Here is a 27,205-nt window from a genome sequence, read left to right as displayed (position 1 = left end):
AAGTAATGGCCAGGAATATGAATAAGAGAAGTAAAGTACACCTACTGTATCTCACGACATTCTCTTAAATTACTACAATGTGAATGTTTATCCATATGAATAAGCAGTATCCAACATCTCACAATAAAATTCTGGAGCGACGATGGAGGAAAGTGCAACAACAGCGGCTCCATTTACCAATGTATGTTTTCAGCTCAATATCGTCACTATGCAGTCTAATCTGTAGCAATCTTGGCATGTACGACACACAAACTGAATCTTTTCAGGCCAATTGGTTTCCTGCAAAGTGGCAGCTCCATGGCTGTGTCTCAAGCAGTAAAATCTTACAAACAGAGCAAAGAGATGGGGAGAGTTGTGCGCAGCCCATCACCAGAGCCTCACTTCCCTCCAACTGTAAGGCATACTGTATCTGTCACAAATCATTCATGAAAATTTACTGCAGCAATATAATGTAATATGTTTTAACATTTGTGTTACAGATGCAAAGTGAGGATCGGAAACAAAGGGTGAGTTTACTTTTCTGAAAGTGGATTTGATTTGTATTATGTGAGTATAATGAGTTTATTTGAAATAGTGAGCCGCTTACAGAATTTCCTTGTGGTCACTTTTTGCAGATGAACTACATATTCTTGAAGCAGTGTGTAGAGAGCCGCCCAGTCATTCCGATCCCGCATGAGTGGTTGAACTCCATCGACTCTCAAATTCCCCCTCAACTTAAAGACAGTCCTCAGAAAAACAAACTCCTACTTGAGCTCCTCAGGGAAGTCAGCGACAACTTCCACGATGTTATCATCAAACACACAGGTACTGTATTGACAATTAACTGTTGACGAGGCTTTACACGATCAGGTTTTTTTGGCACCGATCAGTGAGTTTACAAAACCGATAACCGATCCGATCACAAGATAGAGCAATGTGTCTATTTAAATGACTTGTTCATTTACTGTATGCACTTGCGTACTGTATATTCTCGAGTCAGGTCATGTATTCTAATCAGTCAGGTCAAACCAAGATTACATGACAGAAATAATGGGTGCTAACTTACTGTAATTCAATTACTTTATTGTAATTAAATTACTTCACACACACCGAAACTTTAGAGCATGATTCGACAGAAGGCCAGCATGTTTTCGTACAACCGTTAGTGCTAGCACTAGCTTGCTAGGCTACATAACGTTTTGTTGCCTACTTGCGAGCCGTATCGTATTAAAAGTACGAGAACACACCTCAAGTAATCCTTGAATTAAAGTCCTCTCCCGAGCACCGGTGACCACCAACACACGTTTGTCCCCATTTTGTTCTTATAATACATGCATCGCGATGTCGTCGCCATGGTAAAAAGTGTATTCGGTTTGCGTTTGATTAAAATAGATAAAGATAAAAGGTAAAGCCCAGTGATCCTAAAAGACTGGATGCGGTGGTATTGGAATGCAAGATTTTATTGCAGTAGCCTGACATAGTGCAATCGTGAAAGAGCAAATTTGTCTTGTAGTCTGATCCGCGCATTACTGGTCTATCTCAGACGAGTTGTCTGTCCCACACCACTGACATGATTTTGTTTTTAAATAACTATTGGCGGTCAGATATTTACAGTACTACATCAAAAGACATGCGACAAGGGTAAAAATAAACTACCTTTTGGATTCAAAAATACTGTATACGATGGCCAAGCGGAGTAAAATTATTTGCAATGATGTCATTGATCGGATCGTCGATATATGAAATGCTAATTATCGGCCGATACCGATCAGATCGGTGTAAAGTTTACTGTTAACGTACCATACATTTCGTAACACGACGTGTTTGTTTAAGTGACCACATTCCTAAAGGATCCAGAATACGAAGAACCTCCTCCGGAAAAGCAGATGTCTCTTCCACTTGAGTGAGTGTTTTATGGCCTCTGATTTGTCTTCAGTGGATATACAGTAATCAATAGAGTTTGTTTGGCAACTTTTGTAAAATGCTCATGTTTTGTAGTATTCTTGAATATTCCCAAACACGACGAGGGAGCTTTGTCATAAACCGAAAGCTGATGAGGGCAAATTTGCACATTCTACATCCCATAATGCAAACTGTCTTGGAAATTGGCCACACCACCTTTTCTTCGATGGCCTTGGTGGATCTTACAGGATATAGGTAAGTAAACGGATGAAATCCAAAGGAGGTCAAATAAGCAAGTACCCATGCTTTTGTCAGGAATGAAGAAAGCTGTGCGTCGTTGTTGTTCAGGGCTATGGGTCCTGTTGATGGCAAGGCGTTGCATAAAGACCTGGCTGTAGAATGTGAGACAGCAGAGGAACAGATCATGAATACCTGGTTCCCTAAAGTCATCAATTTATTAACAAGTCCAAAAACGCTGGGCTCAGTTAAAGAGGATGTACTGAATGCCTTCTTTGACTGCGCATGCACCCTCATCTCCAATCAGGTGAACGTCTGCCACCGTATATAGTCCAACAGTATTTGAGGTGTAAGGGTCATTCTTTGGCTTCAGTTTTCCATGGATTGGTTTGTCATTTAATTCAATGACGCAGTTTGTGTGGTTTCCCCTTTCTTACAAATTTATATTTTGTCTTTTCTAAATTTCCAGCTGAAAAACCTGCTTCAGAGGAGTGTGGAGGAGTTTGTCTACCCATTTCATCCAAACAACTACCACTTCTTACCGATCTTTCATATGACCCTAACATTTAATGATGAGAAGATGGGAATATACCCCACCTTAGAGGAACTTGAAGCAGATGTTTTTGAAATTCTTAATGTCATTACAAACACACTGCAGGTAAGCTCACATATAACAACAGATCTTTTTGTGCCAAGTCCCCCACCCCAATCTGCATGTTGAAGTGTACTTCAATACGATTTTGATATCTTTAGTGTTGATCCACAGAAAGTGCAGACGGTTCAGTCCTGGCTGGCACAATCCACTTCTGCGTATGTTGATGCCAAGGCCCCTGATCACACGCTTGCTTGGGCTCGTTTCACTGTAACGGCAACTGTGCGCAAGAATCTTGAAGAACCTGACCGATATTTTCAGAATTATGGTGATGGAAGCATAACCTCAAATCATTTAGTCATCCACCCTGTGTGTTTAGCATGCTTTTCTAACAGAGAGTTATTTTGTAGTTGACAACTATGACTGGTTAGTCAATGGAATTGCCCAGGCTCGAGTTGAGACCTTTGTCAATGAAACCCATTCATTTGGTGAATATATTACGGTGAGAATGCATAACTTCAGAATTGTACTGACCCACTTTTTCCTGATGACTGTCAGTGGGTGATCTGTGCTTTCCAGCAAGTGGAGGAGTTTCGTGATTTGTCGAGGAAGCTTGGCAATCTCCCAACCAAAGTTCACTTTCCAATGGTCCAACTGTATTGTGAGGACCTGAACCAGGGACTGTCTAAAAAAGCAAAAACATGTGCCGAAATACTTATCAGCAACATGAAAGCTAAACACACTGAGCAAAATCTACAGTGAGTCTGATTTTGATTGAAAACTGTTCCTTTGTGGTGCACAGGGCTCCTTGACTGCTTGGAATTGTTTTGTGTCTTTTGAAAGGATCATCTCAGATTTTGAAACCATCCGAGAAACCGCTTTGAATGTGCCAGAGACTACAGATGAAATGGCAAAGATGATTCAATACATTGAAACAACTAAGACAAAGGGTATTGCGCTTCTTCATGAAAGAATAAAGGTGCAATTTAAAGATATACTTATTTTTTGGATCTTTTTCTTACACTTGCGTAACTGTTTTTACAGTCACAAAAGCACCATGATTTATTCCTTTAGATCTAATGTTTTGACTCTTGTGATGTGACAGAAATCCTACAGCAGACTAAGCTACCTTCTAGATGTCCACATATTTGAACCTGAAGATCTTGAACTCAATTCAACAGTCTTTATGTGGCCACTGAAAATCCTAGAGGTGTTTGAACTCAGCGATGAGGTAATGCTCCTGTCTGATCCAGGATGTGTATTATGGTTATGTGTTTTTTTAAGTATGGTCATGGAATGGATATGTGTTTTCAGGTTTTCCAGGAGGCAAAGAGGAAAGGGGAGAAGGAGATGCTCTCTAAAAGAGAAAGGGTAATGGTTCATCTCGCGAAGTTGGAACGAAGGGTTGACGAGTTCCCTCACTGCTCTGAGCTTGATATGATGCAGCAGGTACAGACTTTGTGTAGCAGCCTTGTAACAGAGTTGGAATAATCCTGCCTATGGTTAAAAAACAATGACATAAACAGTTATTTGGGGTATTTTTTACACTCTTATTTTTTGTACTTATAAATATAAACCCTTTCCTTTTCTTTCTATTTTGGACAGTACATGGCAGATATCAAAACAGTTCAGACCCTTCTCCAGGAGGCTGAGGAGTCAATTGAAGACATCCACAAAGACGAAACCTTTCATGAATGGGACCAATCATTTTACCCAGAAGTTGAGGTCATCAGACAGAATATTGAGCCATTCCAAAAGTTGTTTTCATTTATACTTAGGTGGCAACGTGCAGAAAGCAGGTTTGATTTCAGTTTTAGCTTTTTGGGCCATATTCTCCCATGTGAGTTAAGTCGGAAAAGGTGCTCAGCTGCACGCTTTTCTGGCTCCGTATATTCTCCCGTAAACTCAAATCTGTCATTTACACACGCCCGTGCAAGCTCCGCACTCTGGGTGGACCAACCTTGAAATGTGATGCGTTCACTGTAAAATCTGGCCATGCATGCATTTTCATTTTAAGCCCCTCTCCTCTTTCGCACTTCAGAAGCTGTTGTAAGTGTAACAGCCCATATAGGTGAAACATCATATTTCACGTTTTGATTCAGGCCCAGCGATAGCGACCACCAGGTGACGGCTAACTCGTCCTGATGGCCACACACCTGGCCCATGACGCCCACCTGTGCTGCAGCGATGGGCATGTCGTCAGTGTGCTCGTCTCACTGGCGACGATTAACCTTAAGTTAATTTTACATTTAAAATGGAATATATCTTCCAAATGTATTTCTATGGCATTCACGTCTCAGAAAAACTCCATGCTCTAGGAATTACAGCCAGCCTCAGTCTTCAAGGAGTCACACCTCAGAATCATCTTTATTTGCCAAGTATGTCCAAAACACACAAGGAATTTGTCTCCGGTAGTTGGAGCCGCTCTTGTACAACAGACAGTCAATTTACAGAAGACTTTGGAGACATAAAGACATTGACAAAAAACAATTGTGCAAAAAGATGCAGAGTCCTCTAGCACTTAGAGCAGTTCGAATGACTAATATTGCAATAGTCCGGTGCAATGACCATTGTGCAAAGGGGACTGAGACTTCAAGGAGCGTATGCGGTTTAAAGTGACGAGTAGTGGGATCATCTGGGACAATGTTGGTTGTGCAAATGTTACAGATACCACAGGTCCTCAATCAGTGTGCAAATGGAGCAGATGCTACTCTGGCATGAGTGGCCAGTATATGCAAATAGTGCAGCATGGCGAGACAACTACAGTGAGTGCACGAGTAATACATAATTGGCCCCACAGAAATGTGACAACGAACTCAAGTCAAAAAAAAATTCCAGCTTGTTGTAATGGAATTATAGGTTAGGTGTTTAAGAAGTTGATCGCAAGAGGGAAGAAGCTGTTGGAATGTCTACTAGTTCTAGTTTGCGTTGATCGGTAGCTCCTACCTGAGGGAAGGAGCTGGAAGAGCTGGTGACCGGGGTGCAGACGGTCCGAGAGGATTTTGCACGCCCTTGTCTTAGTTCTGGCAGCGTGCAAGTCCTCAATGGTGGGTAGGAGGGTACCGACAATCCTTTCAGCAGTTTTGATTGTCCGTTGCAGTCGGAGTTTGTCCTTTTTTGTAGCAGCACCAAACCAGACTGTGATGGAAGAACACAGGACTGATTCGATGACCGGTGTGTAGAACTGTCTCAGGAGCTCCGGTGGCAGGCCGTGCTTTCTCAGAAGCCGCAGGAAGTACATCCTCTGCTGGGCCTTTTTGAGGACGGAGTTGGTGTTGGTCGCCCACTTCAGGTCCTGAGAGATTGTAATTCCCAGGAACTCGAAGGTCTCGACGGTTGACACAAGGCAGCTGGACAACGTGAGGGGCAGCTGTGGCGAAGGATGCCTCCTGAAGTCCACGATCATCTCTACAGTCTTGAGCGTGTTCAGCTCCAGGTTGTGTCGGCCGCACCACAGCTCCAGCCGCTCCGCTTCCTGTCGATATGCAGACTCGTCACCGTCCTTGATGAGGCCGATGACAGTGGTGTCATCTGCAAACTTCAGGAGCTTGACAGTCGGGTTCGCTGAGGTGCAGTCGTTCGTGTAGAGAGAGAAGAGCAGCGGAGAGAGGCGTGTACCTTGAAGGGGTGCAAGCCAGCCGCTTAAAAAACAAAGACAGGCACGAACAGGAGAATATGGCCCTTTCTGATTGAGTTAAATATTCCCAATTGTGCCTTCTAATATGTTCTCTGTGAACAGCTGGATGGATGGTTCTTTCCTGGAACTAGATGGTGAAGGAATGGAAGTGAAAGTAGATGAGTTCTACAGGGAGATCTTCAAGACACTGAAGTATTTTCAGCAGAAAAAGAGCAAGAGTGAACAGGCTACTAAGAAGATAACTTCAACAACCAGACGACGACGTGGTGAAGAAGAAGCCAAAGCAGAGAGTCCCACAATTGTCTTATGCTCCACTGTACTAGAGCAGGTCAAGGAGTTCAAGGTATCCAATGTTAACTGATTGTTGTGAGAAAGATTCCATGGTAATTTTTCCAAGACTTAAACCATTGTGTTTTTGTTTATAGGAACATAGTCCTTTATTGGTTGTCATGTGTAATCCGGGCATCAGAGATCGCCACTGGCAACAGATGTCACAGATCGTTGGGTATGACCTCACTCCCGACGCTGGTACAACACTACGCAAAGTTCTTAAACAAGACTTAGCTCCTTACCTGGAAGAATTTGAATCAATCAGTGCCGCTGCTAGTAAAGTAAGTGTTCCTACAGTTTTATATTCCCGAGGAGATGGTAGGTTAACTAAAATATATAATTTTGTTTGCATGTTACAGGAGTTTTCCATGGAGAAAGCTATGAAAAACATGGTTACTGTTTGGGATGGTGTTTCTCTCCAGCATCAACCATACAGAGACACTGGTGTGTCCATCCTGACTGCTTTGGATGAAATTCAGGCAATGTTAGATGACCAGATTGTTAAAACTCAGACAATGAGGAACTCCCCATTCATAAAGCCCCTTGAAAACGAGATAAGGGTGAGTTTCAGGTTTGCATTAGCATCATGAGTAGCTGAACAAGGATTTATTTGGCTAACAGCATTATTGTGAATGGCTCTATTTTGTGATTAGGTTTGGGAGGAGTGTCTTCTTCGTATCCAGGAAACCATTGATGAGTGGCTGAAGGTGCAGGCTCAATGGCTCTACCTTGAGCCCATATTCTGTTCTGCCGACATCATGCAGCAAATTCCAGAAGAAGGACGACTCTTCCAAATTGTTGACAAAAACTGGAAGGAGGTCATGCGGCACTGTGTTAAGGACTCAAAGGTAGTTGTCTACATGTGAGAACACTGTATCCTGGAAATGGCTTGTGTTCTATTGATGACAACAGGTAGGAAATTCTCTGCCTTGCTCATCTACCAGCTTCTGGAGGCAACCTCAATGCCTGGCCTACTAGAGAAACTAAAAGAGTCCAACTGCCACCTGGACACCATCATGAAGGGACTAAATGACTATCTGGAGAAAAAGCGTCTCTTTTTTCCAAGGTGAACAAAACAATATTGTTTTATATATAATTGTCCATTTTTTTTCAAATCCCACTGCCAAATGTTGATAATGGTTGGATTGCTACTTGTCATCTAGGTTCTTCTTTTTGTCAAATGATGAAATGCTGGAAATTCTTTCTGAGACAAAAGATCCACTTCGTGTACAGCCCCATCTTAGGAAATGCTTTGAGGGTATTGCCAAGCTAGACTTCCTACCAAATCTTGATATCCAGGTAGGCATTCACACAGTGCACTTGCTACATGGCAACTGTACACTTGGTTGACATACTTTCCTTAGGTGCTGACTTCTTTTTTGTTTTTACCCAGGCTATGTACAGCAGTGAAGGGGAGCGTGTTCCTCTAATCCAACTCATCTCTACAGCTGAGGCCCAAGGAGCAGTGGAGAAGTGGCTGGTACAAGTGGAAGACTTGATGATTCGCAGTGTTAGAGATGTAGTGGATCGCTCCAGAACGGTGAGCTACCAGTACTTTAAGTGAAATCGATCACGTCTCAGATTAAACATAAGTAAATCTCCAGATGATGTAATAGGCAAGGTGAGGCGAGTTCAGTTTTCATCCGAATGTAATTTTATTGACCTTCACCATCTGAAAAGGTGTTAATTGTAGGCTTCAGTGTTTTAGATTGCTTTACATTTATTAGTATTGATATCTTTAAGATTCAGATTCATAAAATGTTTTCAATATTGACACCTAACTTGCCAGGTGGATGCATTATCCCATCAATGATAGAGATTGTGCTCCAAATCTGAGAGAAATCTTGAGTGTTTTGCTTCCATACTGTATATGTAATCTTGAAACCTTTGACGTTAAATGTGAGCAAAGGGGTGTATTTTATTTTTTTGTCCACTGTCGATACTATCGGTATCAAGCGGAATGGTTGTTTTGACAGGCCTATGCTGAAACCCCACGGAACCAGTGGGTGAAGGAGTGGCCTGGGCAGGTGGTGATATGTACCTCACAAATGTTCTGGACCTTAGAGGTGCATGAAGCCATCAGGGGAGGGGCCGAAGTAAGAATCAGTTATCCTTTAAAGCATAAATAGACTGAATGAAGACGACTGAACTCATTGCTTAAAATAATGTTTTTAAAGAGTAGTGTGTGTCTCATAACTGCCTTTAAGTAGCCTTTTTAACCTGATTCGGCGCCTCATTATATTGGAAGAAGTAAACTCCAATAAAAATAATAACTCTCTTTGAACTGTCTTTCATGGCCTCTTCAGGGTGTGAAAAACTACTACCAGCAACTCCAGAAACAGCTAGGAGACATTGTGGGGCTAGTGAGAGGGAAACTACCCAAGCAAACACGGATTACTTTGGGAGCACTGGTGACAATTGACGTCCATGCCAGGGATGTTGTTATGGAACTCATTGAGCACGGTACCTCATGGCACAAAGGAATACATTCACTATGCTTTTTCTCATGTTTAACAACTCTTCCATCAACTCTTTTTACATGCATTTTTTTTTAACAGGTGTAGTAAATGAAAATGATTTTCGATGGCTAGCCCAGCTTCGTTACTACTGGAGCAACAACAATGTTCGAGTTCGCATTATAAACTGTGATGTTAAGTATGCGTATGAGTATCTGGGGAACTCTTTTCGTTTGGTCATCACCCCACTGACTGACAGATGCTACAGAACTCTGGTATGCATAAGACAATGATTAGACATGGGTATCCGTCACTTTAGTTTTTTCAATAAATGTTTCTATTTCAATATGAAATGCTTTACATGCCTTCACAGATTGGGGCGTTTTACCTCCATTTGGGTGGGGCACCTGAAGGTCCAGCTGGAACTGGAAAGACAGAAACCACCAAGGATCTAGCCAAAGCTTTAGCTGTGCAATGTGTGGTCTTCAACTGTTCTGATGGACTGGATTATCTTGCAATGGGCAAAGTAACATCAGACCAAAAAAAAAGCGTCATATCATATTATAATTTCTGTTTTAAACAAAGTTTGTTGTGTTCTGGTACATTTTCTCAGTTTTTCAAAGGTTTGGCTTCATCTGGAGCATGGGCTTGCTTTGACGAATTCAACCGCATTGAGCTTGAGGTCTTGTCTGTCGTGGCCCAGCAGGTCCTCTGCATCCAGAGGGCAATTGAGATGGACTTGGAGTACTTTGACTTTGAAGGAACCATGCTTAAACTCAACCCCAACTGTTTTGTTTCCATCACAATGAATCCTGGTTATGCAGGGCGCTCTGAACTTCCTGACAACCTGAAGGTCTTCTAACTTAATCAGTTATAGCACATGAGCTATTGTATCACAAATTGTGCTTTTGAAATGTGCATTTGGAGGTAGTAGCATGTGAATGTAAAATTAGTCAACATTATTTGTTCACAAACCTAAGTTTTTCTATTTGTCTTAATGTGGTGGTGGCCTTTCATGTTCCTCAGGTGTTGTTTCGAACAGTGACCATGATGGTCCCCAACTATGCGCTGATAGCAGAGATCTCTCTCTATTCATATGGATTCTTCAATGCCAAGCCTCTGTCAGTCAAGATTGCAATGACTTACAGGCTCTGTTCAGAGCAGCTCTCGTCCCAGTTCCATTACGATTACGGCATGAGGGCTGTCAAAGCTGTACTTGTGGCTGCAGGAAACCTCAAGCTCAAGTATCCCGACGAAAATGAGGACATACTGGTATTTGTGCTCAGGTTCATGCATCCACTGGTTTTGGTCCAAGCTTCTTTGCTCTGTTTATTCATGTTTTTTTCTGTGTTAACATCTAGCTTTTGAGGTCTATCAAAGATGTTAACGAGCCCAAGTTTCTTTCGCATGATATTCCACTGTTCAATGGAATAACCAGCGATTTGTTCCCTGGCATCTCTCTTCCTGAACCTGACTATGAGGTAAGATGTGCCAATGTCATATTTACCTCGTCTGAAATCTCCACGTGTATGCAGATTCATACTAGGTGGTACAGTATAAACTGTATAATACTGTATATTATGTGTAATCATGTTTTTGGCAGTTATTTTTGGAAGCTGCTCTTGAGTGCTGTGAAAAGCACAATGTACAGTCAACACAGATCTTCCTAGATAAGATGATCCAGACATACGAGATGATGATAGTTCGGCATGGGTATGCTACTTTTAAAATTCCAGGTTATCTCATTTTGGATGTGTTATGTTTCATGTTTTGGGCTAGAAAGTATTGTATTTCCCACAACTTGTGTCAACACGGCATTGCATCAAGGTAAAGTTTTTATTATCAGGTTCATGCTGGTGGGAGAGTCATTTTCGGGGAAGACCAAAGTGCTCCATGTTCTCGCTGACACGCTGATTCTGATGAATGAAAAAGGGTACGGAGAGGAAGAAAAGGTCATCTTCAGGACATTGAATCCAAAGGCGATCACCATGGGACAGCTCTTTGGACAGTTTGATCTCATTTCCCATGAGGTAGGACCTTGGATCCACGTATTTAAAGCACAATTGTCTCACAGAGCTGTTTTTGTCTGCTACTTTGTTTTTTTTCTTTTAGTGGACAGATGGGATTGTGGCCAACACGTTTCGCGAGTATGCATCGGCTGAAACACCAGAGCGTAAATGGGTAGTGTTTGATGGTCCTATAGATACGTTGTGGATTGAAAGCATGAACACTGTGTTGGATGACAACAAAAAGGTCCATAATATATATAAATTACATTTTGGTGAGATTTATTGTCATTTGTTCCGACCATCTTTGTTTTTATATTCACACTACAGTTATGTCTGATGAGTGGAGAAATTATCCAGATGTCCAATCAGATGAGTCTGATTTTTGAAGCAATGGATCTGTCACAGGCCTCTGTAAGTTTGGAGTGATTGAATAACTTACAAATGTGTTTTATATAATGCTGGTACAACTAAAACTATCCAATGGGAATTAGCTCTCAATACCAAATCTGATATAACGACAGCAAATTCTGAAATAGCATCTCTCCATGACAGCCTGCCACAGTCAGTCGATGTGGTATGATCTACATGGAACCTTCTCAACTGGGCTGGGAGCCTTTAGTGATCTCCTGGATGAACACACTTCCTGATGTTCTGAAGAGTCCCGACCATAACAATCTGCTGCTAGAACTCTTTCACTGGCTGCTGCCACCTTCCTTCAGGATAGTGCGTAAACACTGCAAAGTAAGTATCACAAGACCTTGGAGTAATTGAAATTAAAAAACGGCAAAGTAAATATTAACGTCATTGTATTTGGCTCAAATGAGTATGCACCGATTTAGAGCAAACACTGTTTTCATGTCATTACTTTTTGTTTACAGGAAGTTGTGCCCACAACCAACTGGAATGCATCTATGTCCTTGTGTAGACTGTTTGAGATATTGCTACTTGAACCACTAGAGACAGAGACAAATGACAAAACTATTCGAACCTGGATCTTGGTACAAATAATTACAATTCATCATATTGTTGATAAACTTCCACGTCCACAAAACTGCACTGAATGGCATATTTGCTCTTCATACATTTCATTTGTCTTTTGTGCACTAACAGCCTTTATCTTTCTTATGATTGCAGGCAGCCTTTTCCTTTTCCCTGGTGTGGTCTGTGGGTGGCAGCTGTGATACAAATAGCAGGGAGAAATTTAATGAGTTCATCAGGGACACAATGTCTGGTAAAACAGCGGATCATCCAGTTCCTGATATTGTGGGCAAATGGGAGTGCCCAGTGGATGAGAAAGGCCTGGTGTATGACTATTTCTACGAGGTACCACTGAATTACATACAACACCAATTTAAATGAAGTTGGGACGTTGTTTTAAAGATAAATAAAAATTGAATACAATGATTTGCAAATCATGTTTGACCTATATTTAATTGAATGCACTACAAAGATATTTGATGTTCAAACTGATAAACTTTATTGTTTTTAGCAAATAATCATTGACTTAGAATTTTATGGCTGCAACACGTTCCAAAAAAGCTGGGACAGGGTCATGTTTACCACTGTGTTACATCACCTTTTCTTTGAACAACATTCAATAAACATTTGGGAACTGAGGACACTAATTGTTGAAGCTTTGTAGGTGGAATTCTTTCCCATTCTTGCCTGATGTACAGCTTCAGCTGTTCAACAGTCAGGGGTCGCCGTTGTCGCATTTTACGCTTCATAATGCACCACACATTTTCAATGGGAGACAGGTCTGGACTTCAGGCAGGCCAGTCTAGTACCCGCACTCAGGTCTGGACTTCAGGCAGGCCAGTCTAGTACCTGCACCCTTTTACTACAAATCCACGCTGTTGTAACACGAGCAGAATGTGGTTTGGCATTGTCTTGTATGTTTCTCCAAAACCTGTATGTACCTTTCAACATTAATGCTGCCTTCACAGAGGTGTAAGTTACCAATGCCATTGGCACTAACACAGCCCCATACCATCACAGATACTGGCTTTTGAACTTTGAGTCCATAACAGTCCGGATGGTTCTTTTCCTCTTTGCCCCGGAGGACACGATGGCCACAATTTCCAAAAACAATTTGAAATGTGGACCCGTTGGACCACAGAACACTTTTGCACTTTGCATTAGTCCATCTTAGATGAGCTCGGGCCCAGAGAAGCCGGCACCGTTTCTGGGTGTTGTTGATAAATGGCTTTTGCTTTGCTTTGCTTTCAAGTTGCACTTACGGATGTAGCGCCAAACTGTATTTACTGACATTGGTTTTCTGAAGTGTTCCTGAGCCCATGTGGTGATATCCTTTACACATTGATGTCGGTTTTTGACGGGCATTCAATGTTGGTTTTCGGCCTTGCCGCTTACATGCAGTGATTTCTCCAGATTCTCTGAACCTTTTGATGATATTATGGACGGTAGATGATGATATCACTAAATTCCTTGCAATTGTACGCTGAAGAACATTGTCCTTAAACTGTTGGACTATTTTCTCACGCACTTGTGCACAAAGAGGTGAACCTCGCCCCATCTTTGCTTGTGAATGACTGAGCAATTCAGGGAAGCTCCTTTTATACCCAATCATGGTACCCACCTGTTCCCAATTAGCCTGTTCACCTGTGGGCTGTTCCAAACAGGTGTTTGATGAGCATTCCTCAACTTTCTCAGTCTTTTTTTCCACCTGTCCCAGCTTTTTTGGAAGGTATTGCAGCCATAAAATTCTAAGTTAATGATTATTTGTTAAAAATAATAAGGTTTATCAGTTTGAACATTAAATATCTTGTCTTTGTAGTGTATTCATTTAAATATAGGTTGAACATGATTTGCAAATCATTGTATTTTGTTTTTATTTATGTTTAACACAACATCCCAACTTCATTGGAATTGGGGTTGGAATTCTGAAGAGTTTGTCTTTTAAAGTGCAAATTTTTAATCACTGCATTACAGTACTCTAATAAATCTAATGTTCAGTTTAAAGGAAAAGGCAAATGGATTCACTGGAATGATACAATCAAAAGTGTCAGCCTGGGGGACAAAAGCACCAAAGTGCAGGACATCATTGTTCCCACCATCGACTCAGTTCGCTACACCTTCCTAATGGACATTTGTATCACCTATGGAATGTGAGTATGGTCACAGACATATTCATGGTTTGAGTTTGTCCACTTGTGTTAACTGTTTCAATATCTGTTTCCCTGCTCAGACCTCTGCTGTTGGCTGGCCCTACTGGCACTGGAAAGTCAGTGTATGTAATGGAGAAGTTGATGAACGGTCTGGACAAAGATCTCTTTTTACCCCTCTCAATCAATTTTTCTGCCCGTACCACTGCCAACCAAACACAGGTCAGCTGGAAGCTCTGATGAATATGAATGTCCTTGCAACTTTGAATGTCCTTATGCTTTATTCTTTGTGTTTTCCAGAACATCATCATGGCCAAATTAGATAAGAGACGGAAAGGTGTCTTTGGCCCCCCAATGGGGAAGAAATACCTAATTTTCATAGATGATGTGAATATGCCAGCACTGGAGCAGTTTGGAGCTCAGCCTCCAGTGGAGCTTTTTCGACAGTTTTTGGATCACAAGAAGTGGTATGCGTCATTACCAACTCAACACCAAACAAAGAGGAACATTGAATGGAAGAGGACAGAATATATTGCTGGGCTAATCTATTATTTTCCGGCAGGTATGACCTGAAGGATACTTCCGGCATCAAATTAGTTGACATCCAGATTATTACAGCCATGGGTCCTCCTGGTGGGGGGAGGAATGCTGTGACATCTCGCTTCCTGCGCCACTTCAACATTTTTAGCATCAATTCTTTCAGTGATGAGACCATGGTTCGCATCTTCTCCATTATGGTGGCGTTCTATCTCAAGAACAATGAATTTCCACCAGAATATTTTACTATTGGCAGCCAAACGGTGACAGCAACCATGGAAGTGAGTTCTCCAAATAGGACACCTACATTCCTGTCAACAAACCCTTGACTTTCCAATACTGGAATTTTCCAAATGTCTTTTTCAAAGGTCTACAAGCAAGCAATGGAGAACTTACTTCCGACACCAGCCAAGTCTCACTACACTTTTAACCTGCGGGACTTCTCGCGTGTTATACAAGGGTGTCTGCTTGTGAAAAGCAAATCTCTGGAGAACAAACGCACTATGATTCGCCTATTTGTCCACGAGGTCTTCCGCGTCTTTTACGATCGTCTGGTGGATGACAAGGATCGAGCGTGGTTCTATCAGTTGATGAGCAAGATCCTCAAGGACCACTTCAATGAAAACTTTAACCAGGTGTTTGAGCACCTGAAACAAGGCAGCAAAGTATGTTGACTGTTTTTTTGTTGTTGTTTTTTTTACTGTTTGTGGATTATTCTGATGTCAGAAATTTGACAGTTGGAGTTGCTCAGGCCTGTCTTCATTCATGCTGCCTGAGGTCAAAATTTGTGATGTTTCTACAAATGACACAGGTTGAATGCAATTCTAATTTATATTTCTATTTTGGCAGTTGGTCGAGCAAGACATGCAGACTCTACTGTTTGGTGATTACATGAATCCTGACCTCGAGGCTGATGATCGGTTGTATGCTGAGGTGGCCTCCGTAGAAAGCTTTGCTGAGGTGGTGGAGGCATGTCTTGTTGAATACAACCAGATGAACAAGAGTCGCATGTATCTTGTCATATTCCGGTAAATCACAATGCAGCAAAGAGTCAATTGAACCCAAGGATGTACAGTATTGTATTAAAAACCACTGCATTCATGTCAAATTTTTAGGTTAATTTTTCTTTTTAAAAAAATAAATATAGTTTTTTAATTTGATGAATGCACAACTAAATAGCAATAACAGAGTAGTCACAATGAAAAATGTGTCCAATGTAGCTATGTCTTGGAGCACCTGTCCCGCATAAGCCGTGTCTTGAAGCAGCCAGGAGGGAATGCCCTGTTAGTAGGAGTGGGAGGCAGTGGGCGCCAGTCCATCACTCGTTTGGCCACGTTCATCGCCCAGATGAACCTTTTCCAGCCTGAGATTTCAAAAAGTTATGGAATGGTTGAGTGGAGGGATGACCTCAAGGTCAGTGTTGTGCTTGTAATCTGCATACAACAGAAGTGTTTTTAGATTTGTGCTTTAAGTGCAATGTAACACATTTTAACATATTACAGAAGCTGCTCAAGGATGCAGGGGTGAAGGGTCAAAGAATAGTTTTTTTGCTCACTGATGCTCAGATTAAAGATGAAGCTTTTCTTGAAGATGTAAACAGTGTCCTGAACACAGGAGAGGTGCCCAATATGTTTGCTATGGATGAGAAACAGGATATCATTGAGGTATGACATTAAAATTATCCAAGTGTTTTGTACAGTGCTTTTGCAGTGTATTTATCACACTTAAATGTTTCCTATCATGAGACCAATTTCAATATATCACAAAGACAACCAAAATAAATATAAAAGGCAGTTTATAAATTATGATTTTATGAAGGGGAAGAGAATACAAATCTAACTGGCACTACCTATTTGAAGAGGTACAGTAATTGCTCCCTGAATATAATAACGGGTTGGCAGTAACAATCATCTTTTGCATCGTTCTGCAGGAATTTTGGCCTACTTGCTTTTGCGTTTTTTTTTAATTTTACTTCAGTTATATTGGAAGGTTTCTGAGCATGAGCTGCCCATTCAAGGTCATACCAAAGCATCTCAATTAGATTTAGGTCCAGACTTTTGACTTGACCACCCCAAAACCTTTATTTTATTTGGGGTTTTTTTCACAATTCTGAGGTGGACTTGCTGGTATGTTTTGGGTCCCTGTTCTGCTGCTGTACCCAAGAGCGCTTGAGCATGAGAGCACAAACTGATGGCCAGAGGTTCACCTGTACAATTTCCTAGCACATTTAATTGTTCTATTTATCAAAGCAATTCATCCAGGTCCTGAGGCAGAAAAGCAGTCCAAGACTCTTGACACTGCCACCACCATGTGTGACACCTTGCAAAATGTTCAACTTATATATATTTCTTCAAAGGTCTTGAAGTTTTTTGGCAAATGTAAGAGGAGCCTCTGTGTTGTTTTTTTTGTCTGCAGTATTTTTTTGCCTTGGATCTCTCCCATTATACATCCATCCATCCATCCATTTTCTGAGCCGCTTCTCCTCACTAGGGTCGCGGGCGTGCTGGAGCCTATCCCAGCTGTCATTGGGCAGGAGGCGGGGTACACCCTGAACTGGTTGCCAGCCAATAGCAGGGCACATAGAAACTAACAACCATTCGCACTCACAGTCGTGCCTACGGGTAATTTAGAGTCTCCAATTCATGCATGTTTTTGGGATGTGGGAGGAAACCGGAGTGCCCGGAGAAAACCCACGCAGGCACGGGGAGAACATGCAAACTCCACACAGGCGGGGACGGGGATTGAATCCCGCACCTCAGAACTGTGAGGCTGACGCTCTAACCAGTCGGCCACCGTGCCGCCTCCCATTATACAATGTTTGCCCAGTGTTTTTCCTTACAGTTGTGTCATAAACACTAACCTCAACTGACGCCAGTGAGGCTAGCAGTTCTTTGCATGTTCTGGGTTCTTTTGTGACCTCCTGGATGGGTCAGCATTGCATACTAGGAAAGATTTTGGTTCGCCGACCATTCCTGGGAAAGTGTCACCACTGTTAACAGTTTTCTTAAATTGAGCACAGTTGCTCTGACTGAGGTTTGCTGGAATCCCATATCCTTTGAAATGGAGTTGTAACCTTTTCCACACTTTTTTCTCATTTGTTAATGAATTTCTCCAGGTTGTGGCACGATGTGTTTTCTTTTCTTGTAGCCTACTTTGTCTAGCAGGTACTAGTTGTGATTTCTTGATTCAACAAATTTGGCGGTAATCAGGCCTGGTCGTGGCCAGTGAAATTTAACTCACTGTGAACTCATCGTGATCTAACAAAAGGAGGGGCAATTACATTTTTTTACATAAGACCAGCTAGTAGAGCACAAACCGTACCCAAAAAAAAAAAAAAAGAATGGATGCATATAAAATCATACCGTAAAAAAACTGCATTTGATATTTACTTGGGATGTTTTTGTGAGATAGTACAATTGTCTACATGATCCAAAACATTTAGGTGTGAAAAAATTTGCAAATTTTTTAAAAATCCAAACATAAGAAATCAGGAAGGGGGCAAATACTTTTTCACGCCACTGTACCGTATGTATTACTGTACTGTGCTGTTGGAAAGTGCTTCTTGTCTGCATCTCCATATGCCTCTTCGCCTGCTGGACCATCACGTATGGATTTCACGATCGTCAACTCTGCATTTATATTTACAAATAATCTCATTCTCTTCCCATTTCTAGACTGTACGTCCCATTGCCCAAGCGAAGAATAAGAGCGTAGAGTTGAGCTCTTTGACTCTGTTTAACTACTTCGTGGCACGCTGCAAGCAGAACCTGCACATCGTTGTGGCCTTCAGTCCTATTGGAGAAGCTTTTCGTAATCGCCTGCGCCAGTTTCCGTCTCTAATTAACTGTTGCACCATAAACTGGTTTCAGGTACTACATATGCATGATCAATTAGAGTTTTTGCTGATGTATGAAAAAAAAAGTCACATATAGAACACATGCATCCATCCATTTTCCATATCACTTATCCTCACGAGGGTTGCGGGCGTGCTGGAGCCTATCCTAGCTGACTCTGGGCGAGAGGCAGGGTACACCCTGAACTGGTCGCCAGCCAATCACAGGGCACAAACAACCAAACACACCCACATTGACACCTATGGGCATGTTCTTTGGGTATGTGAGGAAACTGGAGTACCCAGAGAAAACCCACTCAGGCATGGGGAGAACATGCCAACTCCACATAGGCGAGGCCGGATTTGAACCCAGGTCCTCAGAACTCTGAGGCAGATGTGCGAACCAGTTGTCCACCATCCAAAGAACACAAAGGTTCTCATATACTGTATACACAGTGTACTCACTGTAGGTCAGTTTTCATTTGGGCACATGAGGAAAATTTTCCATTTTGGTTGGCTGTCTAAGTAGGTATGGTTTTTCTTGCTTGTGTGAAAAATGTAACACATTTAACTGCACCCTAACAGCCTTGGCCAGAGGAGGCGCTTGAGCGGGTCGCCAACTCTTTCCTGCAGCCGCTGGAGATGAAAGACAATGAGACGAAGGAGGTCGTATCCATCTGCAAAACATTTCACACCTCTGCCAGTCAACTTTCAGTGAGGTGTGACTTAGTAATAAATAAGATTAAGAGTACATTATATCAGCTTCTGTTTACACTTTTTTCTTCGCAGATTCCTCTCTGAGCTAGGTCGCCATAATTATGTTACACCTACATCCTATCTGGAGCTCATGGCAGCTTTCAGTCAGCTCCTCACTAAGAAAAGAGATGCAGTCATGAAGGCAAAGAGGAGATACACCAATGGTCTGGAAAAACTAGCCTTTGCTGAATCTCAGGTACATGCTACAGTTTCATTTGATTCTTCTTTTCTTTTCTTCTTTTATGTAATGGTTTCTGTTTTTTCAATAGATAATGCATTGTTTTCCTCCAACATTTTAAGTTAAAATTAATTGACTTAATCTTACACCTGATGGGTGAGAAGTCACTCAATAAGAGTCAATTTATATTCAAAAAATATCTCGATTTTCCGTGATATGTCCCCTTTAACATTATGCCTCTGAAGGTTGGCGAAATGAAACTGGAGTTGGTTGACTTACAGCCCAAACTGGAATTGGCACAGATAGAAAATGAAAAAATGATGAAGGTAAAGACATTGCGCAGCATGAAACTCCAATTGCATGTTATAATGTGGAAAATGCAACAAAAATATGCAGTCTCCTGTGATGACCTGTAGGTGATCGCAGTGGAATCTGTTGAGGTGGAAGCTACAAGTAAACTTGTGAGTGTTGAAGAAGAGGCCACAGCTGTCCAAGCTGCTGAGGCTCAAGCGCTGAAGGATGAGTGTGATAGTGAATTGGCTGAGGCCATCCCTGCTCTTGAGGAAGCAACCTCAGCTTTGAACACCTTAAAGGTAAGACCCCTCCGAACTAAGCCAACATATGCCTTGTATGTAACCTTTTCGTTGACCTTCAGTTACCTTCTTGATTGCAGCCTGCTGACATTACCGTTGTGAAGTCCATGAAAAACCCGCCCGATGGAGTTAAGCTGGTGATGTCAGCCGTGTGTGTAATGAAAGGATTGTCTCCAGATAAGGTGGCTGATCCTGCTGGGTCAGGAAAAAAGGTTAGTCCATGTTAAAAGATCACTAATTGAAAAATAGCATTTGCGTCACAAAAACAGCATTTGCATGAAAACACCGCATTTGTTTTCCCCATTACCTTTTTTTTATTGGCTAGGTTTTGGACTACTGGGGTCCAAGCAAGAAGCTACTGGGTGACATGAACTTTTTAAGGGATCTAAAAGAATATGACAAGGATAATATTCCTGTGAGTGTCGATAAATCGTCATTCTCAATGCATTAAGAAAACAACTACAATTTATGTCTTGCCTTAATTACAGGAGGAATCAATGCAAAAAATCCGCGCTACCTACATGACCAATCCTGACTTCAGCCCTGCTAAGGTGGCAAAAGCCTCCTCAGCAGCAGAGGGCCTTTGCAAGTGGATCAAAGCAATGGAGTCCTATGACAGGGTGGTGAAGGTGTGGCTTTGCTTCTTTTGCACTTAAAATTGAAATACACTTGTGCCTCCAGGTATACTAATCTCCGTGCTTTTAGATTGTGGCTCCCAAAAAGGCCAAACAAGCAGAGGCTCAGGCAATGCTGGCTGCTGCCATGGCCACGCTTTCAGAGAAGAGAGCCCAACTTAAGGAGGTTATGGACCGTTTGGCTGACCTGCAAAGAATATCTCAGGAGAAGACAGAGGAGAAGGCCAAGCTTGAAGCCCAAAGAGATCTGTGTCAACAGAAGTTGGAGAGAGCTGAGAAACTCATTGGTGGTCTGGGTGGGGAGAAAACAAGGTGATGAATGGCTTAACACCTTTTTTTGTTTGTTTTTTGGATTGATAAGAATTGCAATGATAGCCATATGCCACTTAGTAAACATGTTTTTCATCAGATGGTCTAAAGCTGCGGATGATCTTCAGAACACATATGACAACCTTTCTGGGGATGTCCTTATCTCTGCCGGTGTCATGGCATACCTGGGCGCTTTCACTGCAAGCTTTAGACAAGATTGCACCAATCACTGGATCAAATCGTGTCAAGTCAGTCTTCTAATTCTTTAATTGACACACAAAATCCCTCTCTCATTTGTAGCATATATGAATGTTCTCCTCATCATTATTTTATATCTCTAGTCTAAGAGCATTCCATCATCAGATGATTTCTCTCTCAGTAAGACCTTGGGAGATCCTATTAAGATTAGGGCGTGGAACATTGCTGGCCTTCCCACTGACTCTTTCTCGATTGACAATGGTGTCATTACCAGTAATTCACGTCGATGGTGAGAACGTAGAAGCCTTTTACAAACTATGGTAATGCAATGGCTGCATTGCTCAGAAATGCTACCTTCAATCAATTACAAAACCTGTCAGAAATATGTCAAATATATTTTCTCTTTCATTGTGGTTGTGTGAAACATTGAAATCATTCTGTCCCAGGATTGTGTTGATGTATCCCTGCTCTTTCAGGCCCCTGATGATTGACCCTCAGGGTCAGGCCAACAAGTGGGTGAAGAATTCAGAGAAAGACAACAAGTTGAACATTATCAAATTAACAGATGACGACTATATGAGAACTTTGGAAAACTGTATTCAGTTTGGAAGCCCCTTGCTGCTCGAAAATGTAGGAGAAGAGTTGGACCCCTCACTAGAACCTCTACTCCTCAAACAAACCTTCAAACAAGGTGCTAATGTTGCACAGCTGCCAAAAGGCAATCTGGTATTCCAAACTTAAACCTGTAAAAATTATAATTTCGGTCATGCTTGTTTCACCTAGGTGGTGTGGAATGTATAAAACTGGGGGAGAGCGTTATTGAGTACTCCCCCGAATTCCGCTTCTACATCACCACGAAGCTCAGGAACCCTCATTATCTACCAGAACTGGCCACTAAGGTGTCTTTGCTGAACTTCATGATCACCCCAGAAGGCTTAGAGGACCAGCTGCTGGGGATTGTGGTTGCTAAGGAAAGGTACTGCATTACTGATCATTCACTCAAATATTTGGTCTCTTCATTCAAGTTTTATTCTGCTTCATGTGCTTTGCAGGCCAGAGCTTGAAGAGGAGAGAAATGCACTCATTTTGCAGTCAGCTGCAAATAACAGGCAACTGAAGGAAACTGAGGACAAGATTCTTGAGACACTTTCATCCTCGGAGGGAAATATTCTGGAGGATGAGAGTGCCATTCAGGTCCTAGACTCTGCAAAGATCATGTCCAATGAGATTACAAAGAAACAAAAGGCACGTACTGTGCTCAACATTCAAGATCTGGGTTGCTGATGTGATGGATTTTTTTTCTGACTACATTGTGTTCATGAATTCCCCAGATTGCAGAGGAGACGGAGATCATGATAGCCGAGTCTCGAGAGTGTTACAGATCGATTGCCAAGCACTCCTCTGTTCTGTTCTTCACCATTGCTGACCTGACCAACATAGACCCAATGTATCAGTACTCTCTCAGCTGGTTTGTCAACCTCTATATAAACTCTATCCAAGACAGGTGAGTGATTCACACAATGTTACTCTTTTATGAGTGCCATGGGATCAAATGATGACATTTATGAGCCTTTTTTAATAGCCAGATAATGGTCAACTAACACAACGCTTGCATGCCGTATCATGGATTGGTGTATACAGTACTTAAGGTGTCATTACTGCTTTGAGTGGTAGATGTTACGTTGCAGTCTTGAACATTACTTGAAACATTAAAACAAATGACAGGAAGCAATAGTAAGTGGATGCTTGTGAATTCACTGAAGGTTTTAAGAGAACAGTTGTAGGTTTTCAATTGACTACATGATAACAAGCAACATTGAGCTGGAGAGTATTTTTCTGAGAAGCCTCTTCTGTTTTTATGTAGTAAGAAGTCCAAGATCCTGGAAAAGCGGGTCATGTACCTGGTTGATCACTTCACCTATAACTTGTTCTGCAACGTCTGTCGCTCTCTGTTTGAGAAGGATAAACTTCTCTTCTCCTTTATCCTCTGTTGCAATCTACTTCTGTGAGTGTCACAAACCATTTATGGAACATACTGACTTGTTTTGATCATTGTTCTGCCTGGTCCAAATAAAATCAATACTGACATTTCCACCAGGGCAAAAGACGAGATTGAGTACTCTGACTTGATCTTCTTGATGACGGGAGGCGTGGGCCTGCAGAACACCCTCGCTAATCCCGATCCCAGCTGGCTGCAGGAGAAGAGCTGGGATGAGATTTGTCGAGCCAATGAGCTTCCTGGCTTAAAAGGAGTGAAGTGAGAAAAGTTCAACAATTCTTGAATTGTTCAGAATTCTATTGCTATAGAGTAAGAATATTACTCAACATGTTTTAAATTGTTCCACTGTTATTGTGCTTGTTCCACAGAAACTCTTTCATTGAGCGCCCAGAACTTTTCAAACCTATTTTTGACAGTAAAGAGCCGAGCAACGTTCCTTTGCCCTCACCTTGGGATGATAAACTCAATGAACTGCAGAAGATGATCATTGTCCGCTGTCTCAGGCCTGACAAGATTGTGCCAGCTGTAAACAAATATGTAATAATTAAGATTGGGAAAAAATTTGTTCAGCCCCCTCCCTTTGACCTAAGCAAGAGCTACCTGGACTCTAATGCCACCATCCCGCTGGTGTTTGTGCTTTCTCCTGGTGCTGATCCCATGGCTAGTAGGTTCTGCAGTTTACTTCTGAAACTTTATGTAACGCTGACACGAATATTCCTGACCCATTAACGCTTCCCAGGCTTACTGAAGTTCGCAGCTGACAAGGACATGGGGGGTAATAATTTCCAGTCCATTTCTCTGGGGCAAGGCCAGGGACCCATTGCTTCCAAAATGATATCTACAGCCATGCAGAATGGGACATGGGTGTGTTTGCAGAATTGTCATCTGGCTGTGTCCTGGATGTCCACCCTGGAGAAGATCTGTGAGGACTTTAGTCCTGCAACATGCCACCAAGACTTCCGACTTTGGCTCACAAGCTACCCTTCACCCAAGGTAAAGTCCAACGTTATGTATGCCAACATTTAGAGCAGCTTGGTTTTTATCTGGTTCAGGCCCTGAAAATCCACCCCCTGTGATACCAGTTTCCAGTCACCCTTCTGCAGAATGGGGTGAAAATGACTAACGAGCCCCCGACAGGACTTCGACTAAACATATTACAGTCATACACGTCAGATCCTGTTGGTGACCAAAACTTCTTCAATAATTGCACAAATAAGGAACTGGTGAGTTGGGGGACATTGATGTCGTTAGTTGACCACACTAGTACATATAGATTGATTTCTTAAACAGTAACTGTATTGTCTTTTAGGTCTGGGAAAAGCTCCTGTATGGGCTGTGCTTCTTCCATGCGCTTGTACAGGAGAGAAGGAAGTTTGGCCCATTAGGCTGGAATATTCCTTATGGCTTCAATGAGACAGACCTTCACATAAGTATCAGACAGCTCCAGGTAATCATTTCCAGTGACAAAATTACTACCATCACATGCATCTAAAGTTGTATCGTTTGTCTTTCTTTGTAGTTGTTTATCAATCAATACGATGAGGTGCCCTTTGAGGCCATAACTTACCTGACTGGAGAGTGCAACTATGGAGGCCGCGTAACTGACAACTGGGATCGGCGCCTCCTGAATACCATGTTGGCTGACTTCTACAACAGGGACGTTGTGGATAAACCTTCTTTTCCTTTCTCACCAAGCGGTGATTATGTTGCCCCCCCTAAATCCTCCTATGATGACTACCTTCGATTCATCAAGGTAAAGCTTTGCATCCAGCAAGTAGTTATTAGTTTGTGAGACTTTCAACAGAGTAACAATACCTTTGCTGTATACCAGGAGCTTCCAGTCAGTCAGCATCCAGAAATATTTGGGATGCACGAAAATGTGGATATTTCGAAGGACCTGCAGCAGACAAAGCTGTTGTTTGATTCACTGCTTCTCACCCAGGGAGGAGGATCTAAGGGAGGGGGTAGCTCTGGGAGTGACAATGCTCTGTATGACATTGCGAATGACATCCTCACTAAGGTATGATAGAATGTATCTCTTAATTTGTTCATTCTTAAGAGTGCTAATGGCATACCATTGAGAGACAGACCAAGTTGAGGCACTTCTTATTAACTGCTCCCTATTCTTTTAAGGGACTGAATGCAGATTTGGATTGAGAAATTTATTTATTGAGCTCGATTCCCAAAATTTTAATATTTTTTGTCATGAATATTCGTAGTAATAATCAAGTTTATTTCATCTCATCAGCTTCCAAATAATTTTGACATCGAAGTATCGCTCAATAAGTACCCAGTGCTCTACAAGGAGAGTATGAACACTGTGCTTGTCCAAGAAATGGAGCGCTACAACACGTATGGACATACACACTTTTATAGAATTTGACGGGGGATATATATATATATATATATATATATATATAAACCACTTAATCTGACCTGGTTTTCCTTCTCAGGCTTTGTAGTACCGTCCGTGTTAGTCTACAGAACCTGCTCAAGGCCCTCAAGGGTTTAGTGGTCATGGATGCTGAGCTGGAGGGAATTGCAATTAGTTTGGCAGTGGGCAAGGTTCCAGAGCAATGGGCCAAACGCTCGTATCCAAGCCTCAAGCCCCTGGGCAGCTACATTAATGACTTTCTCACAAGGCTTAAGTTTTTGCAAGTGAGTCACAATTTGTCTCTAAATGAGGATGTCCCATCCACTTGTCCCATCCAGGTTTTCACTTGAATTCTCTGTACATATAGGACTGGTTCAGTGACGGTAAGCCCAGTGTGTTCTGGCTGTCAGGATTCTTCTTCACCCAGGCCTTCCTAACAGGGGCTACGCAGAACTACGCCAGGAAATACAATGTTCCAATTGACCTGCTGGGCTTTGACTTTGAGGTCAACACACACTTTTTATCTTCAACACAATCAGCCACTCAGTTTTGAGCTTAAATGCTCTTACTTTCTTGACCTCAAACGATGTCTTTAAGCCATTCCTTGTGTCATGTTCTCATTTGATCCTCCAGGTTCTTCCTATTGATCAGTCAGACACGCCTCCAGAAGATGGTGTCTACATTTATGGGTTGTTTCTTGACGGAGCTCGATGGGACAAAGAAAGGTAATGTGGTCCACAGAAGGGTATTTTACAAGAATGATCATTATTTGAAGTGCATGATGACCACTTGAAAAAAAGTTCACTGGTGTTTTTTTCGATCCTCAGTGGAGTTTTGATGGAGCAGTATCCCAAAATCCTCTTTGACACAGTACCCATTATCTGGATAAAACCTAGTAAGTATGCATTTAGATGTGTTTTTTTTTACACTGGCATCACAACCACGCATCTTCTCATGACACCAAGATCTCAACTTAATGCTAGTTTTTACTTTTATTGGTTAATTTCCATGTTATAATTCCTTGCCTCTTTTTCTCCACCATGCAGCAAAAGACATCCCAGAGGAATCTGACGGCCGCTATCTTTCTCCTCTCTACAAGACCACCGAGAGGAGGGGCACCCTCTCTACAACAGGACACTCTACCAATTTTGTCATTCCGATGTTGTTGCCCACTGCCAAGCGCCCTCAGCACTGGATCAAACGCGGAGTGGCACTACTCTGTCAGCTTGACGACTGACTCAACGCGTCACTGGCTATTACAGAGGGTTTCAACCATACACAAACGACAATATATGTACATATAATTTGGCTAGTTTTGTTTATGGGTTGATTAGCAACAGATATTTTAACCCAAATAGGGTAGTAGCAACACATGTACACAGACAATGTAACAATAATCACAGGCATGCAGTCTTTATCCTCTGCAAAAAGAAGACAAATATTACTGCAGTTTACTGAATTTAGCTGTCTTCTTTGTATTTGTTGTCTGTATTATACTGCACCCGCCCCTCCAGTGACCAAGGCACG

At 42.0% G+C, this 27,205-nt stretch overlaps 1 protein-coding gene across 1 annotated transcript; it reads left to right on the top strand.

The window, feature by feature from the left end:
* The first annotated feature begins 614 nt into the window (after positions 1-614).
* Positions 615-26,915, top strand: LOC133401353 (dynein axonemal heavy chain 12-like). The gene is made up of 70 exons (XM_061674703.1): positions 615-804; positions 1,813-1,882; positions 1,978-2,136; positions 2,230-2,425; positions 2,588-2,776; positions 2,885-3,038; positions 3,121-3,212; positions 3,290-3,468; positions 3,554-3,689; positions 3,816-3,941; positions 4,025-4,159; positions 4,316-4,509; positions 6,450-6,690; positions 6,773-6,958; positions 7,037-7,237; positions 7,331-7,525; positions 7,622-7,743; positions 7,841-7,976; positions 8,071-8,217; positions 8,654-8,773; positions 8,984-9,140; positions 9,236-9,408; positions 9,507-9,659; positions 9,747-9,986; positions 10,160-10,405; positions 10,495-10,614; positions 10,737-10,846; positions 10,980-11,163; positions 11,246-11,386; positions 11,470-11,553; positions 11,695-11,883; positions 12,021-12,140; positions 12,277-12,465; positions 14,119-14,270; positions 14,351-14,489; positions 14,568-14,734; positions 14,830-15,085; positions 15,173-15,469; positions 15,654-15,832; positions 16,025-16,217; positions 16,307-16,468; positions 18,479-18,673; positions 19,222-19,355; positions 19,426-19,588; positions 19,816-19,896; positions 19,987-20,163; positions 20,244-20,375; positions 20,489-20,578; positions 20,652-20,792; positions 20,869-21,110; positions 21,208-21,355; positions 21,449-21,594; positions 21,782-21,996; positions 22,089-22,281; positions 22,358-22,550; positions 22,637-22,809; positions 23,170-23,310; positions 23,404-23,562; positions 23,673-23,968; positions 24,044-24,297; positions 24,387-24,527; positions 24,614-24,751; positions 24,824-25,057; positions 25,136-25,324; positions 25,553-25,656; positions 25,758-25,962; positions 26,046-26,183; positions 26,312-26,403; positions 26,506-26,593; positions 26,742-26,915. The coding sequence occupies exons 1-70, from the start codon at positions 615-617 to the stop codon at positions 26,913-26,915; spliced, it is 11,595 nt and encodes a 3,864-aa protein (XP_061530687.1).
* Positions 26,916-27,205: the final 290 nt, after the last annotated feature.

The sequence above is a fragment of the Phycodurus eques genome, chromosome 1 (assembly GCF_024500275.1).
Source record: "Phycodurus eques isolate BA_2022a chromosome 1, UOR_Pequ_1.1, whole genome shotgun sequence".
NCBI classification, from domain to species: Eukaryota; Metazoa; Chordata; class Actinopteri; order Syngnathiformes; family Syngnathidae; genus Phycodurus; species Phycodurus eques.
This window is presented reverse-complemented; position numbering and strand designations above follow the sequence as displayed.

What these genes read in the sequence shown, in the direction of transcription:
- LOC133401353 (XM_061674703.1), top strand. Translation starts at nt 615, where the DNA reads ATGAACTACATATTCTTGAAGCAGTGTGTAGAGAGCCGCCCAGTCATT. An exon ending in TTCCTGAACCTGACTATGAG is followed by an intron (nt 10,615 to 10,736) that starts GTAAGATGTGCC and finishes TGTTTTTGGCAG; the next exon opens with TTATTTTTGGAAGCTGCTCT. An exon ending in CTGCTGGGTCAGGAAAAAAG is followed by an intron (nt 20,376 to 20,488) that starts GTTAGTCCATGT and finishes TTTATTGGCTAG; the next exon opens with GTTTTGGACTACTGGGGTCC.